The sequence below is a fragment of the Pseudoliparis swirei genome, chromosome 12 (assembly GCF_029220125.1).
Source record: "Pseudoliparis swirei isolate HS2019 ecotype Mariana Trench chromosome 12, NWPU_hadal_v1, whole genome shotgun sequence".
In the NCBI taxonomy this organism is placed as follows: Eukaryota; Metazoa; Chordata; class Actinopteri; order Perciformes; family Liparidae; genus Pseudoliparis; species Pseudoliparis swirei.
This window is the reverse complement of record NC_079399.1, coordinates 11570017-11587819: the sequence shown is the minus strand read 5'-3', so window position 1 is coordinate 11587819 and position 17803 is coordinate 11570017. Positions and strand designations below refer to the sequence as shown.

The 17803-nt window shown below is 41.0% G+C and overlaps 1 protein-coding gene across 2 annotated transcripts in view; it reads right to left on the bottom strand.

The window, feature by feature from the left end:
* LOC130202784 (glutamate receptor ionotropic, kainate 2-like) overlaps positions 1-12487 on the bottom strand; it is a 56051-nt gene extending 43564 nt beyond the window's left edge. For both annotated transcript variants that reach the window (XM_056428534.1, XM_056428533.1), the window contains exon 1: positions 12364-12487. In XM_056428534.1, the coding sequence (XP_056284509.1) occupies positions 12364-12487 (124 nt within the window). The remainder of the gene's footprint in view (positions 1-12363) is intronic.
* Positions 12488-17803: the final 5316 nt, after the last annotated feature.

Here is a 17803-nt window from a genome sequence, read left to right as displayed (position 1 = left end):
TTATTTCAAGGGAATTAAGTCCTGGCTTACAATATATATTTTTTTGGGCTGAGGACTGACATTTGATTGTGTTCTATATTCTACATGCTTCTTTAATATTGTTCTACAGAGCCGTAGAAAGCATTACACTTGGTTAACAGAGGTATATTTTATAAGCTGACACGTGATAACGATCTTTCTTGAGTTTAGTAAACTGGTTTAGAAGCAAAACTTCAGTCTAAATCAAATTAAGGATATATAAGTAAAATCAATGGAGTGAAATACTAGTATTAGAAAATAATATAGTAAAGAGCTGAATATAAATTCAGGTTTTAAAATACCAAGACATAAAAACTTCTGCAACCCAAGAGAAAACAGCTAAAAACACAAACAAGCACAAGAAAAGTCAACCAGTACCGTGACTCATCAATCAATCACTCTAGAGTTATGGAAACTGAACATGAAACCATTAGAAAGCATCTTCAACAGTTTAACTGTTGTAATCCGACTTGTTCTGATTTATAATCCGACTTGTTCTGATTTGTAATCTGACTTGTAATCTGATTTGTTCGGCTAGTTGTGTGTTTTTTCTCCAGGGTGGAATCACTCGTCCTCCTAAAGCCTCATTCCACTGGACTGGACTGTCACCTGCCACTGCTCCCCGTTAAGCCTCATGCTGACTCACACGGCAACATACTCGTGTGAACACATACACTCACGCACTCTTAAGATTGAGCGTAAATTAAAAATGTGAATGATGTGAGAATTTAAAGCATTCAGAGATACCTTTCAAATTCAATTTAATGTTACACTAATTAACATTTCCAAAAGGTCAATTCAATCTTCTTCAATTAGAAATGGGTGCCACCACCCTCATCCCTGACCCAGCTCTAAGCAGGAAACCAGTGATCATGAAACATGTATTTATTCCGAGCGCTGGCAACAGATGTGCTAATTTGCCTGGCTCTCTCTATTCATAACAATGTGCCAGCTCCCTCCTCAAAATATGTGCTAATTTGCAAGGGCGCATTGTTGATGTGCTAAACTACCGGCTGACATTTTGTGTGCTAATTTGTCAAGCAGGGACCCCTTTTGACACTAATTGTGCCAAACTGTGAGTACACTTACACAGGCCTTGAATTGCTGAAGTCCCAAATGACTTCTGTCTGCTTCCAGTTTCAAACCTCTCCACTGCACTCGAATTGTGAATCCAACTGCAAAGAAATACTAACCCCTGTGAAAATAGGATGTAAAACCACTAAGTATACACACACACACACACACACACACACACACACACATGGATGTGCACACACACACAACCATATGCACAGCTTTTGTGACAGATGATTTCTTTAAATAAATAGCGCAGTGCAGCTGTAGTCAAATCATAGAAATAGAATAGGACTGGACATCATCTCTCAACATAGCAGGATGACAGGAGGGTCAGAGCAGCGGACAATTTTACCGTTGCCATTGTTACCCTTGTAGCGGACCAACTTCCGTATAAACTCATTTGACTCATGGAAACTCGCAGACCCACTGAGGCTGTGGTGTGGAGTGTGAATGTTGCAAAGCTCAGAGCCATTGTCGTGAGTTTTAAATAGCTGGACAAAAAATAGAAACTCAGGGAGAGATATGCACATGTTTTGTAGTGTCAGTACAAGGAGAGGCTTTGTTTCCCACATGTACAAAGACAATTCAATTTCCTGTTAATCATCACACAATATTTTACAACAGAGGCAGATAATCCTATTTTGGGTTGTAACTTGATATCAGTTTATCTTGCAATCGTGTCATTCGATTAATTGTATGGTTCGTAATATACAGTATATGTCCATTCATGACCCCTTAATGCGCTCGGTGACCTCGTAAAATAGCTTGTTTTGTCTGACCTTCAAAACATTTTTCTGTTGATCAACTCATCGATGTTGATGTTGAGTCCTTTTTTAAAAATTATTTTCAATACTAAAGTAAACTAGGCAATACATGTAAATACATCTAAATGTGTCTGTCGAAATTATAAATATAAATATTGTGCTAAATGTCATTTTTACTTGCTAGAACTCATTCAGTACAAATCACATGTTATTATCAGGTCTGTAGTCACAGCATCCATAAGCTCCTTACATGCAATGAGTACAATAACTCAAACTTCTCATGCACACACATAAACAGGAGCACGGACAACAACAGTTGTTTACTCAGAATGCTGCAACACGTTTAGAGATCTTTGCAAGCGTAGATTTCTTTTCTTCATGTTGTGTTTCTGTGGGTCACTTTGGAAATCTTTTCCGACCTGCCAAAATATTCCAGGGTATAACATATACACATTCAGGGCATTACCATAGAAACAATATTCATACACATCACAGGAACACATTTCTATTAGCATATAACTGCCAATGTTGTACTGCGTGTCACAATAGCACACGATCTAAATGTCCTCAATAAATGTGGTAATATAATTTTTCATCAACATAACAAATATACTCCATGCAGTTATGACACACTGTATATCGCAGCTGTGCTTTAGTGAGAAATAAAAATCCTATTATTTGATTGATGCACTTGCATTTTGGGAAAAAATACAATGACTTCTACACACTGTTGGTTTTATGAGCCTTCAAGTTCCGAGTATAAACATGAGTATTCCCAACACTGCCGTCACAAGGTTATGAAGTTTAACTAAACAACAGAAATCCCAGAACTGCAGTCAGAAGCTTTATCCTGCCAACACTCTAATAAACAGGCCATAGGGAGAGAGTGGGACCTGTTATTGAATGAATGCTTTCTGAAGCTCTACGCTTCACCCTTCTCTGCCATTTATCCTTCCGTGCCCCATTTTTTTCTTTCCTTTATCAAACGACCACACACATACAGACCGCCTTCCTCACTCCCACTAACTAGAGTACGTCTCATGGTGGCCTCGGCAGGTGACAGATGGCAACCTCACAGCACTGCTCACTGTAAACCGAGTTTTAATCAAGCCTAAGCATGTGTGAGAGCTGCTAATTATCCACTGCAGGCTAAGAGGGGCAAGAGTCCAGCTTCAAAAACCGTATGACTATGCATGTGCATCCCTTTTATCATTGTTCCTGTTGTGATATAAAGCATTTTCATTCATTTATGGCATTGCAGCTGAGAAGTAGGCATTATAGTGTCTCAAGCTCCCCTAAATATTCCAGCCGTAGCCAGCTGTATCACTCACCAAAATAAATATAGATGAAAACTTGACTACCAGTAATCTTGGAGTCTTAACACAAACTCTCCAAAAGTAAGTAGAGGGATTTCTAGCTGTCTCTCAGCACATTTTCCTAAATCTCTCCCTCACTATTGTGCCATTTCTGACTGAACTGCAGCTCTTATCTGAAAAGAGTGAGATGATAAACATCTCTAACATACATTTAGCATGTATAAACCTTGCAATACAGCTAAAAATAAACTTAATTTATAATGTTGCAATTAGGTCACAGCAAATTGGACAAGACGCCATCGTCCCCTTTGCTCCCTCCGCTGCTCTCATTCCAATTCTCACGGTTCTCCCGCTAATCAAAATGGCCCTGTATTACACGATGTCTATTGTCATTTTGAGCAAAATGACTGTAATATAAGACTCTTTCTTGTAGAAGGGCAGCTGTTATCTCCATCAGAGCAAAGGTCAAGAATTAATTCAGGAGTCGGCTTGTTAAAGCTCACAGCAGGATTTTAATAATCTGATTAGAATAATTCTTTATCTTAAAAATGTTGAGATTACTTGTGCAGAAGGTGGATTTGGTGGATAATTTTCAGATAAGTAATGCTGGTAAATAATATACAGAACATATATAAAGTAAAGTATCCTTATATACAGATATGGCAATGATGTTCTCACACACACATTAAACTACAATTATGCAGATTAATTTCTAGTGGCTAGTACATTTAAACTAGAGTTCCTTCAGCACAGTTAATCCATATGGTAAAGCCATTTCTGTAATGACAATACTATGGAAACTAGAGAAGACAATAGAAGGGTTGGTTTTAAGTTGTGGACACATAACCAAGTAAGTCTTGGTCATAAGAGCTACAGCACAGTGTTCTATTCCAGGATCAGCAAAAGTCCAAAGAAACTGAAAAAACTATTCCTTTTTTTAAAATTTCCACGGCACCGTCGAAAATACAGGTTTGGAATGTCTATGTCATAGGAGGATTTGTGCTTTTGTGTGCAAGGACACTGAGAAAAGAAATGATCCAAGACTTGATGATAGTAAGAGAGAACAACGTAGAGGTGAAGGACCAGGAGACAAGCAGAGAGAAGGACAGCGGAGGACAAAGGCGGAAAGAAATGGAGGAAAGAGAAATGAAAGAGAAAATTGACTTTTTTTTCCTGTATATTGATTTGATGCTGAAAGTGCCTCACCTCACAGCTATTCAGTTGTGTTTAGAAAATAACAGATGGTGGCCAAATACAGGAGCATGGTGGGGCAAGAAAACAATCGATGAGCGAAGAAAAAAAAAGGGAGAAATGGGGATAAAAAGAGGTCACAGGAGGCAGATAAATGACACTCAATTAAACGGCTGAATGGATAGCCCATTAGACCTGCACGGACACCTGCATCTTTCCCCTCCTCTCCTTCAGCTACAAGGCAGGAAAATGTCAGCTACCGGTTGGGGTTCATCAGCCTCCCATCATTCACTGCAGTACACAAGTTGATAATCAGCGCTACAGGTAAGTCAATATGCAACCCTTCGCTGCAATAGTGTGCCAATTGTTCTGGCTTGCTCTACACACACACACAGGCAATTACAGTGGCAGAGAGAGAAATACATGAAAGAGACCTGCACACTGAATTTGCAAAGGAAAATAGCCAGAGGTGTACCGGAGCTCCTCAAATATGCTTGCTCAATTTTGTCTCCTCAAAAAATAAGAAAAGATCTATTGAGGATGAATATAAAAAAACAATAGGGGGGAAATAGGTGGGATATAAAAAATTCAAATCTTTCTTTCGGCAGTTTCACACATGTATTCACCCCTCGCAGGGTAGAAAATCCAGTGTCTTTTGTCATGTTCAACAAAGCAATGACCGGGTGTTAGTTTACCTCGTTGGAAGCTCTGTGAGGGAAATGGAGTCAACTGGCCTCAATGTGTCTACTCAAAATCTTAAAACAGATTGCACCAAATGAGAATTTAATCAACGTGCGTTTCAGTCTGTTGTGATGCTTGGCATGTGGATAAGGGATTGGAGGGTCATATCAAACAGATGGGGAAGTGCGTTGTTTCCAGTGTGGACGACAGCACTTAACAACAGCTTGAAAATACAAGTTTTAGATGAGTTTAAATGTATCACCTTCACCGACTCTGGTGCTCGTGTCTGTTTCCATGAGCTAAACTGACACAAATGGTTTCTTTCCGGTTCGAGTTCCACCTTTCACCTTTCCTGGCACAAAGACTTTCAAAGCAAATATAAGACTGATTTAGAAAAACCTGTACAAACACTTCCTCTGAGGAAAAGGAAATTAATTCAACGTAGCAGGAGACAATTTACATAGCCCTGGTGGATGTGGACAATAGAGTGTCATGCTGATTCAAAGAACATGATTTTAGGTCAGCCTGCCTCAATACGTCCTCCCACAGAGCCCGTTTCCCCTCGAGTCCTTTGTTCACACAGAAACACGTTCATATGTCCGACTGGCGGTGTTGCGGATTGCAGTCCGTATTCTGCTTTCTCTCTTTCAGTCAGTCGCTCACTCTCCTCCCACTTCTTTATTCAGTTGGCGGGAGATGAAGGTACATCACAACATCCTAACCTGATCGGTGCCTCACATCGTAGCCAACACAGGAGAGCTCCTGGAATCAATTGGGTTCTCGTCGTTTGGACGTCATGTGAGCGTATGGCTGCCCGTTTTAGTTCAGCTAGGCTAATTTCAGCTAACATCAGTTGGTAGGCTACTTCTTGCTATGGCAATGACAAACACTTTCAGGCAAATTGTCAATATTGATAAGATGCATCGTAACATTAAGAATAAAGCGTCAGTCTAAGATGTGGACACATTATTTCATTCAATTCAATGAGAAAGTGTTTCCAAACTTTTGACTGGTAGCTACTGTATATCTATGTTCATACTTTATGTTACTATTTCTGTCTCAACAGGACAGTAGTTTAGGGGAGGCAGTAGGGAGAGCTTGAAGCTTGATTTATGTCATTGCAGCTATTATAAACCACAGATAAACAATCACAGATATATACCCTGAACATATATTTACTAGTTTACATGTTGCAGCTGCCACAACTTGGAATTGTTTTAGAAATGGTGCCATGGTTAATTGGGAAAGGTTTTGTTGTTGTTTATTTTTACCTTGGTGGTGAAAAGTCATCAAAAGATCATACACTATCGTACTGTACATCCCTGAAGAGGTGGGTGGGGAACACCATTCGCCATGTAATAGGAAGTTGTTGTAAATCATCCGTTTGTAATCTAATCGGTTTCAAAACTCTGGTACGTCGTATCATCCAGACCCTGAAGACATTCATATGGCAATTTAGAGTAATAATAATATAGCCACCTAGTAGCAATATGAAGACATTCTGTATGCTTACATATCTATCTATATATCTTACGTATGCCAATTTGTAATCATAGTTCTAGCGCTAACTACTGGTTACATGAAGTTATTGTCTCTATACTTTGACCTGTTTCTCTTAGGTACATCAAATTGACATCAAATTGACATCAAATCAGAATGTCAGCCCCCACAGGCTTTGTCATCAAACACTAAGGTGTTTTTGAGTGGCTAAAATGCTTGAAGCATAACTAAATATGGCACACAGATGTAACACAAAATCTTTTCATCAAAAATGCTTTAATTGTTCTCAGTAGCAAGTCGTTTCAATCGTGCCTCTTGTAACATCTTGACTTGCGCTTCCAGGAGATTTGACCTATTTCTTGGAATTACTCTTCTTTAAACCTGAAATGTTAAGACAGTTTTTTAAAATGTATACATGGTGGCACAGTTTAAATTCTACATACTTACCACTGAGCGGTAACAAACGCATCCAACACATGACCATGTATTAATAATTAGAGCAAATACAGTAAACACTCAATCCGTCTCTCCATCAGCACTATCACCAGCTTCCAAAATAAAACATTTGTTTCCCTCCATTACGCAAACAATTAATAGTTCATTACAACAGCTCGGCTCCTATATGAAGTTAAAAGTCTCGTGGTACTCCTACACATCACACAAAGCATGGCACAATATTGCAGCAAGTGGAAAGAATATACCATTTAAATCGCAGACACTTCTGCAGACAGTAAATTAAATATTCCAACGTGTTTAGAATATGTCAGATCTATGATAGAAATGTCATATTGTCGACATCATTCTCACAGATGGTAACCAGTGATGGATACAAACAGGGGGAAGCCAACCGGGACGCGGCAATACACCTGCTGCCAGTTTCTGCCTTTTTTTTCACGATTCCTCTTAGCAATAAAAACTCATTGATTTGGATTGATTCCCACAATGTTACAGTCTAAGAGAAGTGGAGACAATACAAATACATTCATGAGATCCTAATGAAAAGAACGTTTGGGTTTAGTTCCCTGAGAAACTACGTAGGAGGATGTATGAGTTACCACAGTTTTACATTTTCTTTTACCATTTTTCTGTCCTGTAAAAGCTATTTCATGCTTATTGTCCCGGCTTGCTAATACTATATCATGCTGACATTTATTCAGAGCTGCAGTGCATGACTCCTGGCCTCCCCTGTATTCCCACACAACACTCTACTGTCCTTTCTGTGTCTCCTCACAGAAACCATCAGAAAACAGTAATAAAAGACCTTGACTGAGAGTGGGCTGAGAGTGGACTGCTCAGAGGCGAACTAATCTATCTTTACTTTGTATCAGCTGGCCTCAACACTCACTGTTCTTCTACTCGCTCTCACTTTACACAGACTCCCTCTCTCACTGTTTTTCCTTCTCTAAAAAATATTGTTTTTCTTACACCTCTCATTGACTTTAGATGTTCTTCCATCTCCCTAGGTGGGATTGTGAGAAGTTTAGCTCCACATGTGCTAAAAAGTTAAAGAAAACAAAGGAATACAAAAATAAAGATTCCTTGTAAGGGTTTTCAGCTTTGACCTTCAGTCAGCTCTGAGCCAGACAACCAGACAGCAAGACATGCTGCCGCGTCTTCTCAAGGGATAGTTTCACAGAACAATTGCAAATATAATCCTTAAAACCCTTCTAATACACAGAGAAATGCCTGAGTGGCAATGCCAAGGAGTGATATGCTGTGAATAATGAAAGCCAATGCAGTAGTCAAACCTTCCACAAGGCAGTAGAAGAATACAGGACTCAGATGTATTTGATTTTTAAAAATAGACAATATATCAGAGGAGGCATTATGCTAAATATGGTTACCTTGCAAACAAGGTCAATCATCTAAAGCCTCCTCTCTGAAAGCAAATAAAATGTTCCAATGAAGCTGGTGAATCTCAAATAAATGAGTAAACACTATGCTAAACAAGAGAAGTAATTTCATACCTCACAGATATTTTTCATTTCAAAATGCCAAGAAGTGTGTACCAAGAATAATCACCACCGAGCCTTTTGTAACTGAGGCATGACAGCGAGACCTTCAAAGTCTCAGGAATATAAACATATTTAAGACATCCATCTAGATAGTTTTCTGCTTCAAGCCCATGTATGTGCTGCATGCTAATGTGAGAGAGATCTCCTTTTTGTTCTTGAAACCCACAGTGGATATTTTTAAACCATGTAAATCATTTGCCAGTAGAGAGGAGAAGGTTTCATATTTCTATAAGCTACAGCGCGACCAAGTGACACATGAATATTTTAAGCAGCTTTCTGCCTATTTAAATGTGTTTACTGTGAACACGCTGGCAGTCGGCCAGGGCACAGGGTTTTATCCTTATTTCCTGCAATCCCAAACTAAACTCCATGCTGATAATTCCGGCTGGCGGAAAGCAAATAAAGTCAATTAATGACAAACTCCCCTTAAATGTGTTCCCTCTGCCCTTGCTTGTTCTTGACAACCTTGTAAGTTTGACTCCATGAACAGAGCTGATGGCATGAAAACAGTGTTAAGCATTATAAATGCAAAGAAGGGCCTTCATCCTGGCACCGCATTGTGGGAATAGTAAGATAAAGCGTTCACCATGAGGCGATACTGTCATTTGCCAGAAGACTGAAAGAAAAGCCTTGATTCCTTTCTAAAATGAAAATCAGTGTTGTAGTCATAAATATTCACACATATGTCTGTATTGGGAAACATATAAACATAACTATGAAATGAACAAACACAATGAGCAGCTCAAAGTCAACAATGCGTTCAGCAGCAGCCCAGGGACATGCGTCTGCCAAAGCGGTTTAAAGATGGTGCCGATAGTGTTTTCACTCAACCTCACAGCCGCAGACCAACTCTGGTCATCAACATTAAATACTGTCTCTATTTCACTGTTGATTTTCCCTCTGTTGAAGTTCTTCCTGGAGCGTTTTATGAATTAGACACATGTTGGTAAAACTTAGTTAGCATTGATAGAATGGCAGATGTGATGACTCATTGCTTGAATGACTGAGTATTTGTAACGGGGACAGCTAAATAAGATCATGTACGTATCGTGGAAGACTGCCAAATGAGCTCCTTTCAATTCAGCCTGCAGTTAGCTGATGAATAGAGCTATAGAATATAATGCAACCCTCCATTTCCACCTCAGTGAAGTCTGACAGGTCATCTATCATAACTGAAAGGAAGAGAATGATGTTAGCCAACATAGTTTAAACTTTCAGTTGTTTCTGCAACCGAACTAAGTTGTGACATTTCAGGTTTTGAGGTGGACATTTTACAGCTTTTTTTTCTTCAGCAGACATTTCACGAATGGATGCGGAGAAAATAACAAAGTGGTAATTGAAAAAGAAGATCTTGTTCGGGGAGACCCTTAGCAGTATCAGCAGCTACAAAGTCTCTTTCAGTGCTCCCAAAAAGCGAGTGCAACATTATAATAAAAAGACAATCTTATCTCCAACGTATCTTATTTCACCGTCTATGGCTGTCTCGGGCCCATTTCTGAATAAAATAAAAATGAATTTCTTGTAAGATTGATAAATGAGGAACATTGGACAGAATCAATCATTTCTGTGTGGAAATTAGCTCAGCACTTTTACCTGCAGCTGGCCAGAATACTTTTTTCTCTGACACTTGTCGCTCTACATAGAGCCGGTGCTGTGAATACAAAGAGCTGACTACGTTTTGATACACCAGTTTGTGCGTGGTTGTGTGGGTGTGTTTGTGTGTGTGTGTGTGTGTAATGTGTGTGTGTGTAGTGTGTGTGTGTAAAGGTCTCAGCCTGACAGGAGAACAGTGGTTGTACAATATGACCTGCCCGTCTGGGCAGAATGGAACTTGGGGCAGGAACAGCCAGACCCAGGGGAGCTGACCCCTTCGTTAAGCCAGTTTCTTGCAAGCAGCTGGGATTATCTGCTGAGCAAGCACATCCTGCAGGACAGGAAATGACGGGAGAAGGACCATTGGGCTCCATCGTCTCTCACAAGTCTATCTTTATCTATCTTTCTCTTTTGGAAACTCAGCTCATCAATACACAACATGCAATTGAGTCATCTGACTGAAATATTTGGCGTGGCTGCTTTTTGACTGATGCTGTCCAAAAACCCAGGCACTTAAGCTTTTACACAACACATCATAGTCTTTTGAAAAGCATATGGATTATGCTTTTTGTTGAGCAACAGGCAGCAGGCCGCGCTGCCAGTGTCGCTGTCCATGGCCCTGAACAGCGGCTTGTTTGGTTGCAGTATCAGGACCATGGACAGAGACCCGCCGATATTTAGCCTCATTTCAGTCGCTCCTGGCCCCAGAACACACAACATCAGACATGAGCTTTACCTCAGATCATATTGCACCGGTTTTTTCCTGTCGTGCCACTGATGCCGGCTGCATTGCATGAGAAACATGTATATATGTATACGCACAGTCAACTATGACTCCGAATCTAATCTGATATTGGCATTATGAAATTACCGCGATATCAATTACCCGAATTCCCTCCGAGGTGTCACACATATCTTATCAATTTCCCCCACGTCGGTTTTCCCAGGAATTGTACTCCTTATTTGTCGGCGTCGAAACTTTTGTGTTAGATGCTATACCATGCAGGGACTTAGTGTTGTCCCCCAAGAATTACTGAATTGACTACCGGCGACTATCAGACATCGAGTGAGACGGGAGATCGCTCTTTGGGATGAGGATGCAGGAGGAAGACAAGCACATTCCGTTGCCATAGTGGCGGCTTTTGCGGACGCAGCCTGACTCTTAAACAGGACACTCTGGGGAGTTGGGGATTGTAAGGCTATGACATCCGATGTGAGGGAGGTGATGCGGGGGGGGGGGGGGGGGCTCTCAACGGAAAGCGAGAACACAGCCTTCCTGAGATGGGTCTCAACGGGAAAAACCTCAGGAGGCCATGATTTGGTTGACACAGATATTGATAGCAGCATTTTGAGGTTATGAATCAGCACCAATGTAGTTGTAACTGTTGAGTAACTACTTTAATAATCAACCTTAGATATAATTATGCCACCAAGCAAAGTGGTTTTCAAAGAGAAGCGGAGAATGCATGCTGATTAACACAAGTTATGAGGTATTATTTGATGTAAGAGTATTTAACTTTTGATACATTTGGCTCACAACGTGACTCAGCCAATCTCCATTGAGAAACATGACTATTAGTTTGATCGATAGTATAAATAAGCAAAACCACATTGGATAGCAGTTCAGTGGGATTAAGGATCAAAAGTAGCCTATACTGCCCGGCATATTGATTGGACCTTGTGACAGATCAGTGATTGATCTGTACTCCGGGTGTAATGTTTACATCTGTCGAGGACATGTTGGGGTGTTCAAAAAGCCGCGGAGATTCAAGGCTCCGTGAGCAACGAGATATTGTTATCCGTAAACTGTTGCATGTGTATGCTCCTTCTTTTACGGCTAAACTACAGTGGGTTTTCTTTCAAAGTTACTCTAACATTGGTTCCGAGGTTCGTAGAAAACACTATGCATCCTTCATGGTGTAAAAGCCTTCAAAATACCATCACTAAACATGATGAGATTAGAACGATACTAAACATGATGAGATTAGAACGATACAACTGTAAACTATTCATCAACGTAGATGTATTTTTAGAGTGCCAGTAAAATTGTTTTGCCAACTAAAACAAGGGAATAGTGGGAGAAAATGTCTCGATACATCTGCTTGTGCATCCCGTGATTTCATGCATTTTCTGTCGACAAGTATACGGGCAGCGTGTGGTCAGACAGGATTACAGATGCTGCCGTATAATAAACAAACACATTCTTACCAAATCTTAAAACGTGTGGCATCCCGCGAGAGTGACCAAGAAACAGCAGCAGAAGCGGGATCAGCCTGAGGTTGGACCTGAAAACAAGACTGCTTATCATCAGATGATGGGAGGTAATCTTCATGTTGTTTAAAAAAAAGCACACTGGTTTAATCCCCCCGGTGCGCGGGTTTCATTCCCCCGTAATTTGTTTACGCTCGCTGGGGAAAGCAGGGTGACGGCGGCCCTGGATGCGCAAGATCACGGCATGGTCACTCGCGCTTTCCCTAAATCCATTAGCAGTCCCGGCATGATTCCTTCCCCTTCCCTTTCTCCTTCTCTTTCACTGCGCCAAGAAGCAACAATCCTCCGGGTCAAGGGACGGCGGGACATCCATGTCGAGGGGTACGATTCCAGTGGGGAGGGGGGAACCCAAGCATGGGCTGTAGGTAGGTACTGGAAAGGGTTGGAGAGGGGCTACGCTACACAGCTCCACGCATAGGATACGGCAGCGATATACAGCCCCCTATGAAGCGCTCTGGGTTGCTTGCGCTCCCATTATACTGCACTGCTGCACAGACTCTGACGTCGAGCCAAGGTTAGTGTTGTGAACGCGCACCAAGAGAGAGAGAGGGAGAGAGAGAGAGGGGCTAGTGAGGAAGAAGGAGAGAGAAGGCGAGAGAAGGGAGATACATATACATATAGAAAGACATGAAAAAGAGAGGATCATTTAGTTAGAGGGAGATGGATGGAGGGAGACTGACGGAGATAAATAATGGGGCGGAAACTTTCTCCCTGGCTGTTTCTCTCTTAGCCTCAAAACTTCCACTCAAGCTTCCTTGCATTCAGAGATGTGTCGTTAAAGAGGCAATCTCTCAGATGTACGTAACAGTAATTTCAGCGTGAACCCTTAACCCACTTACAATCATTTCGATGACCACCACATAACACAAGCATCTTTAATGTGAAAATGTATATCATGAAAACAAAGTGTGGTGAATTTATAATTCAGTGACAAGTGATAAGGGGCAACAGCAACCTCTATTGTATGTATATATAATATATACAGTATATATATATATATATATATATATATATATATATATATACATAAAACTATAAATAGAGGTTATATATTTATGTATCTGTGTGTGTTTGTGTGTGTTTCGCTTTAGCGCAGGATCGATATTCAGCATTATGGACAGACTCAGCAAACCGCACAACGCAATGAGAGTCTGACAGAAATAGTCTTTGACAGGGTTCAAATAATCAGTCATTATTTAGTCAATGTTCCAATAAATATGTTTTCATCTTTGGCTAATTCTAGAGGCACTTTCCTGTATGGGCACATGAAGACATAACTATTCACACACGGACGTGAACACAACACGTTTCCAACTTCTGCGATATAATATTATGCCTATCACTGTTTTTTCTCTCTCCCGTACATTCGAGTCATTTGCTTCTGTCAATCATAACTTCCCTTTCTAAACCTCTTCAACGTGGTTTCAAGCCACACTCCACAATCTTTCCAGAAATGTGAGAGAAGTGGGATGAACGAAACTAAAATTGGCAGAACAAATCCGTAAAATCGACAGAAGCTTCTGAAAGGCGTGAATATTTAACCTATGCAAATAGCTCCACTTTAGACTTGAAAGCCTTCCAGCAACAGCCAATTCTCGAGCGTGAGCCCTCTTCCGACGTGAAGGTGCATATGGCCTCTGCAAAAAGGCTCCACTAAATTTCACAGGGAAATACTCTCGAGATGGTAACTGCCTATCGTGTTTATCTGATTAGCAAGTTCAAACAAGGGTGTATCCATATGCATCGAGAAGATGGATAATCTGAAGCTCTTGTGTACGTCGACATGCTATTGATTTTTACAGTACAAGGCCCTCATCAACCAGATGGGGCTACAGGTACAGTGGGGCGCCCTGCCCCAAGAGAGTTCAACAGCAACAGAAAGGAGGTCTTTAAACAGCGGCACCAGAGTAGTCAAAAGCCTGGATGAACACAGTCATTGTGTCACTGAAGTGTGAATGGCGAGCCTGTATCTGCATGTATGTGTGTGTATGTTTTAGAACTATACTCAAAAATAAATTCACTACAACATTCCTGTATGGCCTTATAGCGTATTCAAATATATCCTCCAGGAAATCTTGGCATATATTGATACATTTATTAATTCTGAATCACATTGCTGGTGCCTGTGTTGTACATTTATTAGACTGCAGACCAGTTCTATTACAAGTAAATGTGGGGATAAGCAAACTTATACCTCTCTTTTATTGGAGTGCTACTCCATAATACGTTACCGGATCTGTCAAATCCCAATTCATTAATAGAAGCAAATGCATTTAATAGCGAAGAGGGTTCTTGTATCAGCTAAAGGAAACACAAGGTAATTACATGGGATCAAGTAGATGGTGTGAACACTGACTTTGAACGCGTGTCAGTTTGCGGGGGTCTGCACACCAGCAGTCTGCAGTGTGAGAATATCAAAGAGAATGGCACTCATCGTGCCACCATCTGGCCATTAGCATAATTATGGGAAAAAAGCAGGGTTTTCGTATAAGTCAGCAGAGCTTCGCACAGCATGAAAGGAATGCTCATTGAGCTCAGGGAGAAGACAACAGACAGGAACATTGGTTTCCTCTTAAAGTCACAGTGCCCTCTGGCTAAATCCTAAAGTATTGCACCCAAAAAGCCCTCAGACGCCTCTATAGTTAATGCACCCATACTTTAATTAGAAGAATTAAATAAAGGCTGTCACAGATTATTCTGACTTAAAGTTACGATATTACTCTAAACAGTATAGTGTGTACATCAGCATAGTATATTTAAGGACGACAGCATGCTCCCGTTTAAATATCGCTGGTTGCTTTTTGTTTTGTAATTTAGTTGAACACACTTTTCCCTTTCCAATAATACAGTCAGCATAACATAACTCTGTAAACCAGTTGGAAAAAGGACGTGAAAGGAAGGTACGTTAGCTCATTGTGAATAATAGGAAAATACCATTTGGGAGATGTACTCTTTTTTTCATCTGTGATCAAACTGTGTCATTTTTTAAGGAGACCACAAATTAGATTACTTTATACACACCCACCTGCTTGTAACCCAGAGAGGCTTCCACATGAGCTAGCTGGTGTGTTTATTCAGACACCATTCATGCACTGCGTAATGCAAAGGGGACTTTATGCAAAGGAGAGATAACCACTGCTAAAACCCTTCTGTCTGTCTTTCTGTTTCTTTCTTACTCTCTCACTCTATCTCTCTCCCTCTCTCTCTCTCCTCCACCCTTGTTCACTCTTTTGCCCAGGCAGACTGGTGGAACGATAGCATTGGCACAGGGAGGGAAACCATGGAAACGAGAAGCTGATGCACTTTGAATGGTAAGACCCTGAAAGAGAAGACATTCATTCAATTCAGTCCGCCTGTACTAAATACTCATCACTTCTGCATTATTCTAAATGCTACAAGTTTATTCTAACATGCTCCAGAAAGCCAACACTGGTCTCACTTCATCAGACCATTGTGTCAAGATAACTGTAGCTGAGGATGCCTTAACATGTTGGCAAGTTGAAGAAGGGCCCTACACAAACACATACACTTAGGCTACTCATTTCACACTCCAACATAGAAAACCTTTAAACCTGTTCCTTATCTTGCTGCTATAGAACAGCGTTCATACTTGGAAATGCATGACTCACTTGAGCCTGTAATCATGGCAGCTTTGAGTTCAACATATATTTCCCACTTGTGGCTTTTCTTTAGCAAATGGCTTTGGACAAAACAGCATGCCGAAGTCAGCACTGGCCTCTATGTCTTACGAGGTGCTGTCAATGAGATCCCAGAGACCTCAGTGGGAAGACATTCTTCAGAGATGACGATAAGTCAAATGAGACAGTAATTAGGACCTCTCTGCAAACTGTCACTTTCAGTTAGTGCTGACGACCCCCCCCCCCCTCTAGCGATTGCAGTCTGGCAGACTTTCTTCTGGAGTTGCACACTATCGATAGCCATCTGTAATAATATACGTTTACAATGGTTATACTTTCAAAACATGTCATTGAAATACAGTAAGGTCAGTAACATGATGGTAAAGTAATATTACCATATCCAAATCACCTTTGTCACTGGCAGTACCAGAGTCTTTATCATGACTGCAGTGACTAAATGATCATGCTTTAGTATTATAGCAGTAAATACATCCCAATTAGTTGACATCCGTGGAAAGAATATGTTATAAATGTTTTAACAGGTTTTAAATGCTTTCTGCTCTTTGTGGTTTCAGATCTTAGAAAATAAATCATACATATGCACAGACACAACACACTCTTTCACACACACACACACACACACACACACACACACACACACACACACACACACACACACACACAGCAAACAGCTCGGCTGATTGGATGGTGGATGGCTGGAGTTGTTATTACAGAGCATCCAGCGAAGTCTGGGTTGCAGGATAAGGATGTCCTTACAGGGCGTTTCTCAGTGTGAACGATGAGGAAACAGCCTACTGTGTGTGTGTGTGGGGGGGGGGGGGGGGGGGCATGTGTGTGTGATCCTGCGTGTGTCTGTATAAGAGAAAGAGAGAAAGACTGATTGAGACCCCAGAGAGAAAGTTTGGTAGAGGAATAGACAGAATGTGGACAGATGCATCTGTCTGCCTACATATTTTGGCCATCAAATAGAAATCTTGGCAATGCTTGCAAAAAGTGACTTTTCCCGATGGACTCTTAGCTGCCAAGGATTTGCCTGCAGAGACAGAATGGAGAATAAGTGAGGCTCAAAAGGCTTAACATTCTGATACAGGAAAATGACCAATAAAGTTTTCTCTTGGTGTCCATGAACAAGAGTTTAGAGAAGGCCCTTCCAGCCCACACATGGAAGTGTAAACAAAGAGCGGACATGCACCCCTAATGTTCAAACATCTGGGGCTTCCTTAATGGACTCCCTTGGTGCCTATTTGTAACTAATTAGACCTTGATCTAATACTCACCATTTTACAGACCACTGCCAAAACAAACATAGAAACAACATGGAAAGGTACACAACAACAGGTCAGTATGTTATGTTGACCCATGTGAATTGATGCATGAAAGCACCTGCAAAAGTCTTGTCAGGGATGAGTTATAGCAGGCACACATCCCTGACCTCCATCTCAGGAATGCAATCCACTCGGTTTCCACAAAGATCTTGGGATCAACTGTTGCAGGAGGAGTTGAAAGGGCCCAGCATTCCCCTCAAACATCCGGGATCAGAAACTCCAAACAGGGATAACACCTTCTCAGCATTCAATGTTTTCAATCAAGGGATCAGCTATACTGTGAATGGAAGTAAAATGTCCCAGACAGCCATCAGTTGCCGGCAGACAAAAGCTGGCACGACTAATATGGCTTGTCAGAGTGAAAATAGTCTGGTATTCTTCTCACTTTACGGA